Here is a 16,670-nt window from a genome sequence, read left to right as displayed (position 1 = left end):
AAGCAAAACGCGTGCAGGTTGTAATGGTGGATTGTTTTTTCTTGTTAGTGGGTGGTATTGTATCTGTGGATTTTATGTGGTTTGGAATCAATAGCAAACTTAATCCCCCCCCGTCCCACCCGCCGCCGGCCCCCCCAGTGTAGAATCACTTTTGAAAGTCTTTCTCGTTCATGCTGGAGTGAAAGGGCGAAGGGAAAACATGACTGCACGCTTAGCTGTGAGAAAGGTTGCGCAATGTGGCTTTAAATGTGCAACGATGCCGCCGCCTCCATAAAGCAGCTACATGAGACGAGACGGTAGCGAGAGGCAAGATGGACATGTTCGATGCCGCGCTGTGGAACATTCCAGTCCGTCCAATACCACGTCCGTCGAGAGAAAGCAGGAGAACAGTCTTGGTTGACCAGAGATTTACGTTGGTTGACAAGTGAATTCATGGGGATTTAAAAAAAAATATTTGGAGCACAGCCGAAAGAAGAGGTGCTGGAGATTTGAGAGCCGACCATGGATTCCCTTGGACTTTATGGTAATAGTAAGTGAATCAATTAATCACAGCCGAGCGGTTGTCGGGACCATTGTCAACATGTTTAAGCAGTTGAATAATCGTTGGCTGGACTATAGTTCAAAACATGTCATGTGTGCAAGGGTGGGTTCGGACAAAGCAAGAATTACAACCAAATACTCAGGATCACTTTAGCTTTATCCAAGTCAAATTTGGTAAAAAAAAACGCTATCATTTTCACCGTTCTTTCGCAATCCAAACACGATTATAGCAAAATAATGTTTAGTTGCAGCCCTGTTTAGAAAAAAGTAGTACCGGAGTATAAGTCGCACCAGCCAAAAAATGAATAACAGAAGAAAAAACACATATAAGCATTTATTTGATCAAATCCAAGAGCAAGAACAGATATTTCATCTTGAAATGCAGTTTAAAATAATAACAGATGAGAGAACATGGTGAATAGGTGTACGTATGCTAACGCTAACACCTTCAGCTACTTGACGTATGCTAACGCTAACACCTTCAGCTACATGACGTATGCTAACGCTAACACCTTCAGCTACATGACGTATGCTAACGCTAACACCTTCAGCTACATGAGGCACAGACAGAACTGTGGTAAGTGTCTGGTATGTTAACGTAACATATGAACAGTTATTCAGATAACTATAGCATAAAGAACATGCTAACAAGTTTAGCAAAGCATCAGTTTTACCCCAAATCACTAAATCCACTGAATTCTTCTTCCTCTGTGTCACTTCTAAACAACTCCACAAACTCCAGAGGAAGAGGAAGTGCAGAACCTTCTTCTGCGTCGCTTAGAGCCTAGAGCGCCCTCTTGTGGTTGCCATTGTGAAAATAACGAATAATATCACATATAAGTCACACCCCGGCCAAAACTATGAAAAATTGTGTGACTTTTAGTCCGGAAAATACTGTAGTAGTAGAGTAGAGAAAAGCAATACAATAAAACAGGAGTGTGCTAGCGTGTCCTTTCTCCATCCACCGTCAAACCGCCGCAGTACTGCACATCGTGTGAGGTTCAGGCGTTTTCCATTCAGTGGGGAAAAAATACAGCAGTGGTGATATTTTGGGTCACTGGATATTGGTCACGCTCCTGTGGACAGAAATGGCCTCGAACCATGTCTGCCTCGGCCCGCGCTGCGCGTTGACCGTTTCCATTTCACTTGGGGAGCCGCAGAACCGTCGAGAGCCTTGCGTCGCCGCCATGGTTACGCCGCGCACGCTAAAATGATTAACTCAAGCTTTGGCCATATTTGAAGATGGATGGCCACGTTTTTGTGTGTGTGTGTTTGGTATTTGCACGATATAAACCACACATTACTCATGCTGTCGTGTTGATCCGCGAGGATGCTCAGTACAGGAAAAGCTTTTGTTGTTGTTGTTGTTTTTGTTGTTTTTGTTTTTGGGTAGGGATGCAACTAGCGATTATTTTGGTAATTAGTTTAGCGATGGTTCTTTGGATTAATCAACTGTTTAGTATGCGACAGGCCTGTGAATATTTTGCTAGATTTTACCCAGATGAAGCTGACCTTAAAGCGCCCCCTACAGGTCGAACAGCTCACTGAACTAAAATGTAGTTAAGATAATAAATATTTTGAATTTTTCTTGAAATTATAAAAATGTTATCACAGAATAGCACATTTTTTAGGTTTATAATTTCACTTCCTGTTTGTAATTGATGACATCACACTAGGAAATTACCCAGCAAACACTGGGCCAAAACTCATCTAATGTCACAATTATTTTTTATTCGACAAATAAAAATATATGAGAGCGACTTTATTTTGTTGAATTAATATTTAGAGAGTCAAAAAATGTGTTTCTTTGTGTAATTTATGCTTAAACTTTGACTGGAATGTCCCTGGTGTGATGTCACTTCCTGTCATTTTCTACACATTTTTCAACGTTTTCTCCACAAATACCTGCTTGATTGGTGTAAAACTATAATTTATATGTACAACAGGTATAAATACACCAACTAAAGTCAAAATTAGAAAATTGTAAAAAGCTGTCATACGTCACTTTAATGCATTTGAGGACGTGCTGGTGGAGAACATCTTCAATCTAAAGTCTGTTTTCATTAAAAGCACAATTTCGTTGCCGTAATAAAACCTCTTCTCTCAGCTCCCATACATCAGTGTAAACGATTATTTGATAACTTACTTAATTGGCAGTTATTTCAGTAATCGATTAGTTGCGATTAATCGATTCACTTGGTGCAGCCCGACTTTAGAGGAAAAGGAATTGTTCGTAATTATGAAAACATTTCTCTGCTCGTCTCTGTGAATTTTTTATTGCTTTAACCTTTTCTAAGGTTTCTAAATGTATAAAAAAAACTGAAAAACATAAGTCACTAAGGCAAAAATATATAAAAGTAACAAACAACATCAAATGAAGTTACAGTCCAACAAAAACAACCCACTCGGTCCAAAGTTTGTCAAATGAGTCCGTTTTTAAGTTAAGTCTAAGTAGTGCTGAAATCTAGTGGGATTCCAATGTAGAAAACAGATCATCTCGGTCCAACATTTCGGAACAGAACATTCCCGAAATACATGGTAACGGTGGGTCACTTGGCAACCACAGTTTCTCCAGCAACCAGTATTTCCCTGCGAGTAGTGGACACGTTGACACGGCGTTTTAAAATACTCTCGCACATTTTCCCAATAGAATTCTTTGCAAACAATCGAGGGGACGACACTCGTTCAAGTTACAGGGCAGATCTGTGGAGAGGCAAGCCGTTCACAGTAAGAGTTTATGTTTTAGCGGCTGCAGTTGTAAATGCTAGATAGGTACGTTTACTGTCATGCTTTAGTAAGATCTCCATGGAGACGAGGAGGTGGCGGACCATCCATCAGAAAAGTGACGTATTTAGCCCCTTTAATAAATAACAATTCTTTAACAAAGCATTATGAACATTTATCAAAAAGGTGTTGTAGTATGTCACAGTGGCCAAACACTTTGCACTCATTTGTAACTGAGAATAACCCACAGTGTGGCATTAAACTTCCAACTTCCAACTGTTAAGTGACTTGGCCTGCTTGTCGCCATGGAGATAAATAAGATTCACATTAAATTTAAACTCAGTGCAGGCGGCAGACCCTACAGCAGAAATGTTACAACGTGCACCTTTAATGCATGAGAATAAAAACAAAACAAGCAAAAGTAACAAACACAATTTACTTATCAAACAAACACAATGTTTTTTTTCCAGCAGAGGGCACAAGGACTTGTTTTCTGCTGAAGGACTGAGAAGTGAAGCGTGATGCAGCTTGAATAGCTCTGAAGGACACATCAAATGACCTTCTGAGCTTTTAACCGTGTCATAACATTGATCCCTTGTCAAAAACATTCCTGGATTTAGCATCATTCATGCTAATTTGAAGAATCCTGTTTAAAGTCTCCCTCTAAGCGTCAAAAACACTCCATTCTGAATTTCCCGATGTCCATCCATCCATCCATAATAACATTCTACCTATGGCATGGGTCAGAGATCTTCTGTCTTTATGTCCTTAGACTCGTTCTGAGCATTTCTGCCTCAAATCACAATCGTACAACTGTGTGCTGACATTTCTGAGAAAAGACAACATTTATTTATTTATTTTATGTAATTCCCTCTACTGCCAGTAGATGGAGCCCAAAGGGAAGTTCCTAGCGTGGGAAAAGTCTGTCGTCTGCTTCTGACCCGTGAAGCACACCGGGGCGGGTCACTTACGACACTGGAGAGACTTTCGGACCGTCTCAATCCGCTCCAGAGTGAACCAGTCGAAACGTGACTAATGAGTCAGGTAAAGGTGTATCTATGTGTCAATACCATACTGGATTACCACCGGATGATGTCACATGGTAAACCGGCATGTTTTCTTCTCCTCTGAGGGTGATGCCTTTAATATTCCAGCTCTGTAGTATTACTTCGTGTCAATACTCTCGATCAGCTTTTGTCTTGTGTAGTATTTGTGTACTTGTGGTAAAATAAACACACTGGTCAACAAACTGGCAGATTGTCGGGAGTCTCACGGTGATTTGTAGAGCCACTGGTCAATAAAAACGCTGATTTATTACTTATGGCTAGTCAAGATCCCTGTTGTAGCTGGGAAAGATTTACTACTCCAAGAATTCTTGTGTTATCCACAAAGAGCTTCTTCAATGTTGAGTGTACACAATAAGTGAAACAAAGAATTACAATTTCACAGCAGAAAAGTCATGAACAAAATGCACTTTATTACCTATTTCTATAAAAATGAATGTAAAAAGAAATGAAAGTGATATTTACATGACACAGTGAAGCTACACGTTTAAGTTTAAAGTATAAAGTAACAACATTACACCATTAATAAAGCATGACATTATGATACATCTTTTAAATCAAAGTAAATGTGTGTAAATGTAACTATATACATTAAATTATGGAATGTAATTGTAGACTACAATCCAAGTCTCGGCTGATGCACATAAGCAGTGGCTTGGATGTTGGTTCAGCGTCTGTGCCAGCGCCCCCTAGGGTTCTGAAAGAGCAGAGCAGAAGAAAGCTTAAACAGACTCTTTTAAACGTTGTCATGTGTAAACAAAGAGGCTGCAATCTTAAGGAAATGAGCATTAACCACCAAACATTGCTAATTACGCGCCCCAATCTTCCTCCTTTGATCACGCCTACTGCCGAATCGCTCCGTCTCCCCTTTGCTTCACAGAAAGGGACATGTAATATGCAGAACCTCTAGCAGAAAAGTCACAAAGTGTAGCTTTAAATATCCCTGTCATGCGCGGTCTGGACACAGTACCTCACAGCAGCAGCAGTAGAGGACCAGGATGTAGATGAGCTTCAGCAGGACCAGGATCAGGGCTTTGAGGAGCAGGTCTCTGTCAGGGGCTGGAACACACATTACTCTGTTACTCTGTACGCTCTGACTTTAGAAGAGTAGCGCTCCACAACAGAGCGCGCTAGCTGCTAACAAGAGTTTTATCAGCCTCAAACTAGAACAGTAAGTGAGCCGAGTTGATACATATGACTTTTTCAGGGAGTTTATTTGTAATTCAGGAGTCCAAAGCCAACAAGGTGAGAAAACAGCTGCTAAAAGAGAAGTAACTGGTACGATGACTGTAGCTAATGCTAACTATCGCCTGTGTGTACTAGCTTTCAACAGCCTGTGCAACAAGATTATAAAAGAGTTAAAGAGTGATGGTTTATAATCATGATTGAGTAAACGCGATAGAATAAAGATGGATGTGCGGCGAGTGGGGGCGACAGGAAAAGGGTCTGTAAAATACCAGTTCAGTTCGACTCAGTTTGTAGCGCTTCCATTTTGTACCTGGGCCTTTTTTTAACACCTTCTCGCGGCTTTATTTTGGTTCGTTTGGGCGCCTCACCATTGGCTTCTGCCCCAAACTACATCGCTGCCATTTATAGCTCCAATCCACTCGCGGGCGGTGCAGGGGTTAAGGGCATTGCACATGTGCGGTTGCTATCATTGCGGTATTGTGGCTTCGCTTCCCGATCCCAACTAGTTTCATACAACACATTTAATTAATTACAGGTGTTTTATCACTCAAAAACTAAAAAAGGGGCTGTTTACCCTGCTACAAGTTTTTACGAATCTGCAATGAAAACCGGTTTTCTAACAGAGGGATGAGGTCACCAACCGACCTGTGATTGGCTGTCATTATGCACGTGACCCGCGATCACAGAATACAACACCTTTGGGCCTCGTGTTCATATCTGCAAAAAAACTGGCCTAACTGTGAGCGGGGTCGCCTCTCCACTGATCTGACCTGTAACCTGGCCTTATGGCATTATCTGTGCGACTCCATGAGATAGATGAGTTCAATGCCATAGTGAGGCAGGCAAAGCAATAACATCTCCATGGAGACAGTCACGTGCCGGACCCTCCCCCAGAAAAGTTACATAGTACAGCTTTACCCTTCTGACATGGATGATACGTTCTACAAATACTCCATGATGTCACTGTACCTCCAAGTGTGACATAGAGAGGCCGGCTCATGGTGGAGGGGTTGTGTGGGTAATCGTCGGGGCGATGTACACAAGTGTAGTATCCTCTGTGGGCGGGGCCGGCATCGGTGAACGGGAAGTGGGCGGAGCGATTGACGGCTGACTGTGTGTAGTTTCCGATGGGAGTGAGGAGCTGGAACACACCCCCTTTGTACTGCACTTCTATGGAGCAGGTGAAACTGAAGCCGGTGCCCCCCAGGACTCTGAGCCCCCAGGGCAGGGCCTCGGAGACCCCCTCGGAGACCCCCTCGGAGACCCCCACGGAGATGTTAGGCACGATCAGGAAGTCTGTGAAGACAAAAAGAACGCAGTGAAGTCAATTTTGAATATTGAGAAATAAAACATGCCAAGAAATCTGGAGAAGCAGAAATGTCGGCAAAAATAACAAAACTTTGCCACGTGGACCCTCGTGTACCCTCGTAGACCCTCGTGGACCCTCGTGGACCCTCGTGGACCCTCATAGACCCTCGTGGACCCTAATAGACCCTCGTAGACCCTCGTGGACCCTCATAGACCCTCGTGGACCCTAATAGACCCTCGTGGACCCTCGTAGACCCTCGTGGACCCTCGTGGACCCTCGTGGACCCTCGTGCACCCTCATAGACCCTCGCAGACCCTCGTGGACCCTCATAGACCCTCGCGGACCCTCGTGGACCCTTGTGGACCCCCATAGACCCTCGTGAACCCTCATAGACCCTCGCGGACCCTCATAGACCCTCGTGGACCTTCGTGGACCCTCATAGACCCTCGTGGAGCCTCGTGGACCCTCACAGACCCTTGCGGACCCTCGTGGACCCTCATAGACCCTTGTGGACCCTCGTGGCCCCTCATAGACCCTCGTGGACCCTCATAGACCCTCACAGACCCTTGCGGACCCTCATAGACCCTTGCGGACCCTCGTGGACCCTCATAGACCCTTGCGGACCCTCGTGGACCCTCATAGACCCTTGTGGACCCTCGTGGCCCCTCATAGACCCTCGTGGACCCTCGTGGACCCTCATAGACCCTCACAGACCCTTGCGGACCCTCGTGGACCCTCATAGACCCTCACAGACCCTTGCGGACCCTCGTGGACCCTCATAGACCCTCACAGACCCTTGCGGACCCTTGCGGACCCTTGTGGACCCTTGTGGACCCTCGTGGACCTCGCGGACGCGTCAAACATAGACTGAACTTGAGGGGTAGAATTGGGTTTGGGCCTAAGTCTGAATTTAGTTTTCAAAGTATTTTCAGGTGTTCATAAAATGAACTTCAAGTTCGATAACACAGTTGCATTTGGGGTTAATAAGCTAAACTTTCTTACACCACTGACAAATGATTAGTCGTGAAATAAAATGTTGTTCAAGTCTGAAAAAGTAAAAAAGATTTCGAGACAAGTAAAATAATCAAGTAAACAAAAATAACCCTTTTAGATATTAAATGTTTGTAGCGTTTATGAGGAAATACATGTTTAAATGTAATAGTTTGACATCAGTCATCTGGTTGAAATAATGTATTTTTAAACCAAACTCTCTTTTACTTGAACAGAAGAGGTGCAGAGATGCTTCAGATGGACAGTCCTCAAGGTCGGTCTCATTCCTTGAACACTGATGCAGGGCCGACTCGTTGCCTTGACACTGGACAATGACTATTGTGGAGTCTCTTATGTTCTTCCCCTGAGAGTAAGTGAAGTGCCCACAGCCCAGCTCCCGGCACATGACCGCTGCAGCGCTCCGGTCCAGCTGCTCCAAACACACTTTGGTCCAGTAGTATCCCACCTTTACCTCAACACGGCCTGAGCAGGGAGTTGGACCATCCACCAGCCGCACCGATTCTGACAAACAGAACAGAACTGCTGAGTAGATTATGTCTGTTTTACTGTATGTGATTTCTGTTTGGCATTTATGTTCCCCATTTAAGATTAGATTTAAAGAACCAATTCCCAACCATTTCTGTTGAGAATAAACTTTGGTGCATATCTATTTTCCCATAGTCATATTTATAGTCAGAGTATGACTCTGTCTCTCTGTCTCTCTGCCTCTCTGTCTCTCTGCCTCTCTGCCTCTCTGCCTCTCTGCCTCTCTGTCTCTCTGTCTCTCTGCCTCTCTGCCTCTCTGCCTCTCTGCCTCTCTGCCTCTCTGCCTCTCTGCCTCTCTATCTCTCTGCCTCTCTGTCTCTCTGTCTCTCTGCCTCTCTGCCTCTCTGTCTCTCTGTCTCTCTGCCTCTCTGTCACTCTGTCACCTTTATAAACAGTGAGAACATAAAATGGAGCCCATTGGGACAACTACAGTGCAAAGCTCCAGATTTGGCCAGAGCTGGAGGATAAGATTGTCTTCATTCTGACCCACCACACCAGAGTTACCTGAGCAGGTGAGCACAGTGATGTGCTCTGAGTGCTGGTCCATCAAACACTCCCTCAGAGTGTTTTGAGCGTGCGCACAGGAGGAGTGGACGGCCCACACCGGCTGAGGCCTGGAGACCTGCCTCTGGTCTATAGACGTCACAGAGCCACAGTCCTGACCCCGGCACACCAGCTCTGCACTGCTGCGGTCAGCCATGGTCATGTTCCTCTGCTGGTCCATGTGGTCCTGCAGCACCGCCCCCTGACAGCCATGAGCCCCGCCCACCAGCTTGCTTTTTCTGTCTGCAAGTAGTGGTCATGAGGGTCAGTCATATATATATATATATATATATATATATATATATATATATATATATATATATGTCTAGGTCAATGATACGGAGAAGAAACTTCTTAAACTTATTAAAACAATTCAAATGGAACTTCTGACGAGTCTGAATGTTTTACTCATATATAACTTTGAATATTTAACTTGCATCATGTCATTTCTGAATGGTTCCAAAGTACAGTAATGTCACATTGTCCTGCCCTGTAGGTAAATTATTTGGCTTGAAGTAAGAAATGTATTGAAACAAGTAAAACATCAAGGTCCAACATGTAAATGAGGTAAACTGATACAAAACAAAATGATGACCATTTATTGTAGTGTGACTTGACCTGAGCAGGAGATCTCCATGAAGGTCCCATTGTTGCAGGTGTTCAGAGGCGAGTGGACCCGGGGGCAGTCCTTCAGGGCAGAGTCTGTGGGTCTACACTGGAACACCTCCTTTTCAATTCCAAACACTTCCACCATTGTCCTATCCACCATCTCTTTGATCATTGTCCTCATGTAGCGTATGTAACCTAAACAGCCCAGCTCATCACACACCCTGTTTCCATCTCTGCTGTATAAAGAATCCCCACACACGGAGCTCCAGGACTGCTCCGTGAAGACCTGCAGTGTTCCAGAGCACAAACTGGACCCGTTCACCACCCGCACAAAGTCTGTGGACACAAAGAAACAACACAGATGTCACTTATAAAAGCCACACACAGATATTGTATAAATTGCACTAGTTACAGCTGTCAAATGTAAATTCAGTATGTAATATCGACATGTCCATACTGAAGCTAATGCTCAATACTATCAAAATAATTAAAAATGCTCTTTTTATACAATATAATGTTATTTACAAGACAAACTCTCCTAGTTAGGGCTCCTTTGCCTGCATGCAAGATAAATTACATTCATCTTGTAGAGAAGCAGGTGACACAACCAGGCCAAGCTGGTTGAGAAAGGGAAGGACATTCAACAAATTGTCGAACTCGGACACGGAGCCTAAACACTCGGCACAAGAAATCATGTTCTTCAAGGATTTTCGAGCATTAAAAATGAAGTATTATAAATGAAACATGGAGAGGTTTATTGTGATACTGTGGAACATTCTGTCAAACCCTAATGCCAGGGTTAAGCCTGGGTTAGGGTTAAGCCTGGGTTAGGGTTAAGCCTGGGTTAGGGTTAAGCCTGGGTTAGGGTTAACCCTGGGTTAGGGTTAAGCCTGGGTTAGGGTTAAAATTGTGTGTTAGGTAAAAATTGGCAACGCTAAATTGGCCCTATGGGCAGGTGTTGAAAATTTGCATATTCTGCTATAACACTTAAAACATTGTATCTGGTTAGTCCAATGCTATGTCCATAATACATAAATAAATACAAAATAACCCTTAGAGATCTGTCAGATGTCTTTATTTCAACTTTGAAGAACTTTCTCCAGTTTTTCCCTTGCGAGCTTTAGGTTTATAAAGAACAATTTCCCCTCCTCTACCGTCCATCCAACAACAAGTGTGCCACAAGGTTCCATCCTCAGTCCTTTAAAGTTCTGTCAGGACATTTATTTGATTTATTTTATCTATGTATTTATTTGACAGGGACACTGCATCATACATAGTTACAGGACAAAGCTTGCAGCCGATGTGATGCACACAAAGTTTATAGCCAGTGCTAATAGTCACCACCGAGGGCCATTATGTCATATCCAAATCAAATCGGTGATTTCATTTTCTTCTGGTCACTCCAAACAGTTCCAGTGCACTTCTGACTGTTCAAAGTGCCATGACGGACAGAAAGAATTGTCTCACAGAACGTCTTATGTCTAAAAAGCAAAACTCAATGCATTTGGTTCCTGTTTGATGTAGTCCCAGATCTGGATGTTCTTGCCCCGCAACATTTAAATAGGACCCTGGGAGGCCATTGAAATTAATGTTTAAAATGTCATAAACTAATATAGGATAAGATATCTATGCATATCCTGTGTACCGTCTCCATGGAGACAAGCTGGTGGCAGACATCTGCTGGAGGACATGTTCTTACTTGAGCAGGTGATCTTCAGGCTGTGTCCGTTGCTGAGGACTGGGTCATGAAAACAGGTGCTCAGTGAAGAGCCGTCACAGTCTGCTCTGAAGGACCACATGTCTCTGGGGGGCCCCTCCTGCTTCTGTATGGAGCGAACAGAGCCACAGTCCAGGGCCTCACATACTGCGTTAGCCAAGCTCAGTGTGGACAAGGCTTCAGGACTTCAGGACATTGCACCCAGAGCGCCCCACAGAGAAAGCAGCGTGTAAAGACTGGGCGGCCTGATCCAGCGAGGCCGAGCGACAGTAAAACATCACAATGATAAAGGACAGTTCAACTCAAAGACTGTTCATGAACACAGAATAAAATAGGGCCTAAGACTTACCGGCGCTGCAGAGGGACAGAAGCACAACTATCAGCCTGGGCTCCATGTGCACTTAGAGAACGTGATGGAGTCGAGTGAATATAAAGTCCCGTCTCGATGGAAGACGTGCAGCTTCACGAACCACAAGCCGCTATCGCTCGCGGTCTTCTGCTCGTGTCGTGTTCAGAGCGGACGCAACATCTCCATCTGATCAGTATCTACAACCAGAGCACGGACGGCCCAGGGCCAAGTACTACTGATACTGCAGAATCATGTAACTCCAGTAGAAATACAAAATGGTACACTTCCTGCACAAATACAAGAAGTGCAAAGTGTTTCAAGAAATAGTATTTGTGACAACTGCTGCTCAAGTTAGTCCAAAAACTCTATACGAAGTTTAAAAAGTATTGGTGGATTGAGTTGCCAAGTATTATTCTCAAGTACTGTCACTTCAAAAGGGTATTACTCAAGTAGAAGTACAATGTGGCAGAAAAAAATTGTAAAAAGTAACAAATATTTGCGGAAACTAGTTGATTCAAAAACTACTTGCAAGTACAAAAAGTGTACTCGAGTAAGAGTATTGTAACTTCAAAAAAAACGTTGAAATATAGCCGCAAGCGGCAACGATCGGCCCTCGCCACGCCGCCACGCCGCAAGAGGAGGGGGCGCTAACGTGCCCCAATGGTCCTTTTATTACTCCTACTGCTGAATCTGTGACGCTGTCACATCTTCTCCCCTTTGTTTTACCATCAAAAAGCAATTTTATTTTGAATTCTTGGCAAAATGTGCGGCTTTGCCGCACAGACACCGTGACTTTTTGAATAAAAATGTGGATACCTTTTGATGGTCCTGAAGATGAGTCTCACCAAATTTCAGGTTAATATGGCTAAAGCCCTAGGAGGAGTTTGTGAAAGTCTAAAGTGTAAACATGTTCTGGCGATTTCCCCATTGGAATAACATGGGAGGTTTTGGTCATCGCTACGGTAAAGCCATAACAATTATGACATGGGTCTCATTGACTTTTTTGATGGGGATGCTAAAATTGAGTTGTGTGTCAAATTTCATATAATTTCGCAAAACTAAACATTTAACCTCCATATAAAATCTGTAGGGGGCGCTGTGGCGCCAAATTAATTTATTTCACTTCAAGTAGGTTTAGGGCAAAGAGTTTAACAACTGATTCTAATTTGACGCAATTCGGACTTTATCTGCGCAAACGGCAGAAATGTTAAATTTGGGAGATTTCTGAAATTCTAGCTAAAGTTTGCGGCTTCGCCGCTCAGAGACCGTGACAGGTATCAAAGTAATTTGAATAACATTTGATGTCCCACTCCTCAGTACCATTTTCATCAAATTTCAGCTTTTTAGAGCCAACGCCCTGGGAGGAGTTTGTAAAAGTACGACATTTGGAAAAACTCTAGAGTCATGCTTAGCCATTTTTGAACCAATATGGCCGACATTTGGTTGGGCAGACAACGTTGCCGTAATAATATTTTTTACTTCTCTTGTCACCATCTACCTCTGCGCCAAATTTCATGATTCTACCATCAGATTTTTTGGGGGTCATTTCCTATCTCTCAATGCATTTTTGGTACATTTGGGGGCGCTGACGCGCCAATTTTTTTTATTTTAGAAAAGGGAAATAGCCAGAATGTAGAGAGGCACGATTTTTAGAGGTGTGCAATTTTTTGTGACTTTTCGTCAATGTTCACTGGGTGAAAAATAGGGGGGTTGGTCCCGAGAAGAAGAAGAAGAAGAAGAAGAAGAAGAAGAAGAATATTCCGATGCGAAAACAATGCTTCCCATTTTTCAAATATCATAAACTATACATTTTCGGAAAGCGCTCGCGCTTTCCTACCTCATGGTGTGGGTCCCTGGTCACTGACGGGTACTTTCGTTAATTTTGAGTGGGCTCCGCCCACTTTGTGTTTTTGGACTTCTATACAGTAATAATGTTCAATTTTTGCATTTCATGCTTATATGCACGGAACATGCAAGAGATGGGGAACGTATTCGTGAGCTACTTAGCGCAAATGAGTGCTTTATATGGGGATGACGACCGCCAATGTAAAGTGCTCGTTTAGTGCGAACTTTTGCACGGGCTTCGCCCGTTTACAACGGTAATGTTCCATTTTCCTACTACTAATTAGTATGCACGGGGCGTGCATGAGTGAAGGAGTGCGTTAGTGAGTGTTTGGAAGTGGGCGAGCGATTCACGCTCGATTTCGTGCGCACTACGTGCGCACTTTCGCAGCCGTGCTTCGCACGGCCTTACGAGATTAGTAGGCCTCTCGCCAGCTTGTGGCGCTCGGGCCTAATTAAAAAACTGTCCAAGAATTGACCCAATAAAGAGTAAAACATTTTTGAGACATTTCTTGACTACTTCAGTGAGTCTGAAGTACAAAAAGTAAGTATCTCTCATACTAGAAAAAGCTTCAGTTGTAGTCCACAGAGTCCACAGAGTGGACTACAACAACAGAGTGTAGGACCACAGAGTGCCGTGCATCTCCACCTTGAAGCCTCTAATCACTCGTTTGAAGACGGGGAGGTGAAGGTTTTAAGCAGGGAGAAAAGATGGTTTGAAAGAGGAGTCAAGGAAGCTATTTTTGTTAAAAAAGAAAGACCTTCTTTAAACAGAAATGGAGGGCTCAGATTCAATCTTCCTGGTATCTATAATGGTATACTGAACCCCTGGAAAGGTAAAGGACCAGGACATGTAGATGCTAATCAGGTACTCAGGGTGGTTGAGCCAGGGTCTCACAAAGACAAAGAGGATTCTAATAGCCCATTAAGATTCTGAATAGGCTAGCTCGGTAGATACAAGGGGGGAGTTTCTGTTGAAACAAACAACTCTTTCTACTTCAGGAAGGCTCCTCCCAATGGGTGGGTCTTACCACAGAACAGTATTAATATCGGAGTTCTCGATCTAAATTCTTTTATTGACAATGACTCTTGGATGAGAGTCGAAACGTCTATTTTTTCTAACTCAGTCCAGATGACTACAACTGAAGCTTTTTCTACTATGGAACACGCCTGGACGAATGAGGGATTACACCGACGTATCTCTCATACGTTACTTCAAAATTATATTACTCGAGTAGAAGTACAAAGAGTAAAAATATTGGAGAAAACTACTATTCAAGTTTAGAAAAAAAAAAAATTAAACCTAGTTATTCAGACGTGGGTAGAAAAGCCTAGAAAGTTAAAGTTAAAAATCTACCACCAAAGTACAAAAAGTATGCAGAGGTGAGTAAAAAAAAAAAGTGCACTCAAGTAAAAGTAGTGCTACTTCAAAAAGGTATTTCTCAATTAGAAACAAACTAATTATAGAACAAGTTTATCAGAGCATCAGTTTTACCCCAAATCACTAAATCCATTGAATTCTTCTTCCTCTGTGTCACTTCTAAACAACTCCACAAACTCCAGAGGAAGAGGAAGTGCAGATTCTTCTTCTACGTCGCTTAGAGCCTAGAGCGCCCTCTTGTGGTTGTCAGTGTGAAATAACGAATAATATCACATATAAGTCGCTCCCGCCCAACTATGAAAAAAAACAAATAACGGTATAGAAGTATAAACTAGTGGTCCAAGTGAGGGATATTTAGAGACACAGAATAAACTGTGTGTCTTTTTCATGCCGCCAGGAGGAAGCTCCAGAGATATCAAATCAAATCAAATCAAATCAATTTATTATCTGATATCTTTTGGTTGTGTCCATGGCAGGAGTTCTGAGGCCCAAATACATCGTCCTGAAATCCAGCGGGATGGAAATGTCATAAATTGTCCGTAAAGCTTTATTGATCTCAATCCAAAAGCAACAGGACAGTCCCAAAACACGAGATGAGGCTTTGCCTCCTGGTGCCACGCCCTCTCCAACATCTGCACTTCCCTGTGAACATCGGGTGTTTTCAAAGCACAGGGCAAAAAGTTAGAAAAGCGAGATCGAATCCGAAGGAACGGCGCAAGTAACGCGAGTATTCCAATCGTTCGATATTGTCGACGTAGAGCTTTTGTCGCAGCGTGAAGAGGAACCACCGCCGTTTATTCTAGCGGAAACGTGCGGCGCCTGAAAACCTCGTCCCCCACGTTTGTATTGGAAAAAGTCTAAATTTTCAACTTTTTCCAATCCCACCGGGGCCCGCGCTCGACGTGAATTCCAAGCGGCGTCCACAAAAGCTGGAGCACGATGTGGAAATATCCGCTAATCGCCGCCTAACTGTCTCTTACGACTTCTGAAACCGGCTGCGTTTGGGAGAGTTGGCTCGCGTTTGAAAGGCCCCGGCGAGCAAAAGAGAACCCGCTTTGAGGACCAAAGTCGGTGGAGCTCTCGGCGCTCCGCTGGAACCACGTCAAGGTTACTCCGGCGACAACGTTCAGGAATACATTTGAGAGGTTTGCGTACGGAATTAAATGAACCCCCAAAAAACGAAAATGAAATGTTTTAATTGAGATTCCGAGAGGCTGTAGGCTATTTTTCAACTCATGAACTATTTCAAATGAACACCATATGAGTGACAGATCGGCACCAGAACATGTTTTATCATTTAATTCCATCGACTCCACTTGCAGCCACAGATTTCGATGGGACATTGCACTTTCCTTCCACAGACACGTGAAGATCGGTCCTTAAAGTCGCACTCACGCTCTCCAGGCTTTACAGTCCTGAACAAGATTTCAATGGATCGTATCAAAGGATTTGTTAATATTTAATTCTAAGCCTATTTATGAAAGTTCCAAAAATTCCCCCAAAAATTAGGTAAATTTAGAATTTTTAGGTCAATTTTATTTTCATTTGTATTATTTTTTTCTCAATTTGATATATACATTAACACAGAACAAAAAACATGACCAGAGACAAATACAGATAATAAATAAATAAATGAATGAATAAATACATAAATGATTAAATAAATAACTAAATAAATTCATAAATAAATAAGAAAATAAAATAAATGAATAAATAACTGAATAAATACATACATACCTAAATAAATAAATAAATAAATATATGAATATATAAATATATAAATACATACAAAAATAAATGATGGTACAATAAGACAAAACATAAATAAAATGACAGCACAACAAGTCCCACATTTAAGTTCATCAAAT

General features: G+C 42.9%; 1 protein-coding gene across 1 annotated transcript; it reads right to left on the bottom strand.

Annotated features, from left to right (window-relative positions):
• Positions 1–4,889: 4,889 nt before the first annotated feature.
• On the bottom strand, positions 4,890–11,402 carry LOC140377271 (CD5 antigen-like). The gene is made up of 7 exons (XM_072462618.1): positions 11,213–11,402; positions 9,523–9,849; positions 8,866–9,147; positions 8,044–8,337; positions 6,486–6,812; positions 5,299–5,387; positions 4,890–5,025 (listed from the first exon to the last, which is right to left on the bottom strand). Exons 1-7 carry the CDS (start codon positions 11,310–11,312, stop codon positions 4,996–4,998), a joined length of 1,449 nt encoding a protein of 482 aa, XP_072318719.1. The 5' UTR covers positions 11,313–11,402; the 3' UTR covers positions 4,890–4,995.
• Positions 11,403–16,670: the final 5,268 nt, after the last annotated feature.

Source organism: Eucyclogobius newberryi, unplaced genomic scaffold (assembly GCF_026437365.1).
Source record: "Eucyclogobius newberryi isolate DKJ021-1_F unplaced genomic scaffold, fEucNew1.0.hap1 SCAF_4, whole genome shotgun sequence".
Classification (NCBI taxonomy): Eukaryota; Metazoa; Chordata; class Actinopteri; order Gobiiformes; family Gobiidae; genus Eucyclogobius; species Eucyclogobius newberryi.
Note: the sequence above shows the minus strand (reverse complement) of the source record. Positions and strands in the feature narration are given on the sequence as shown.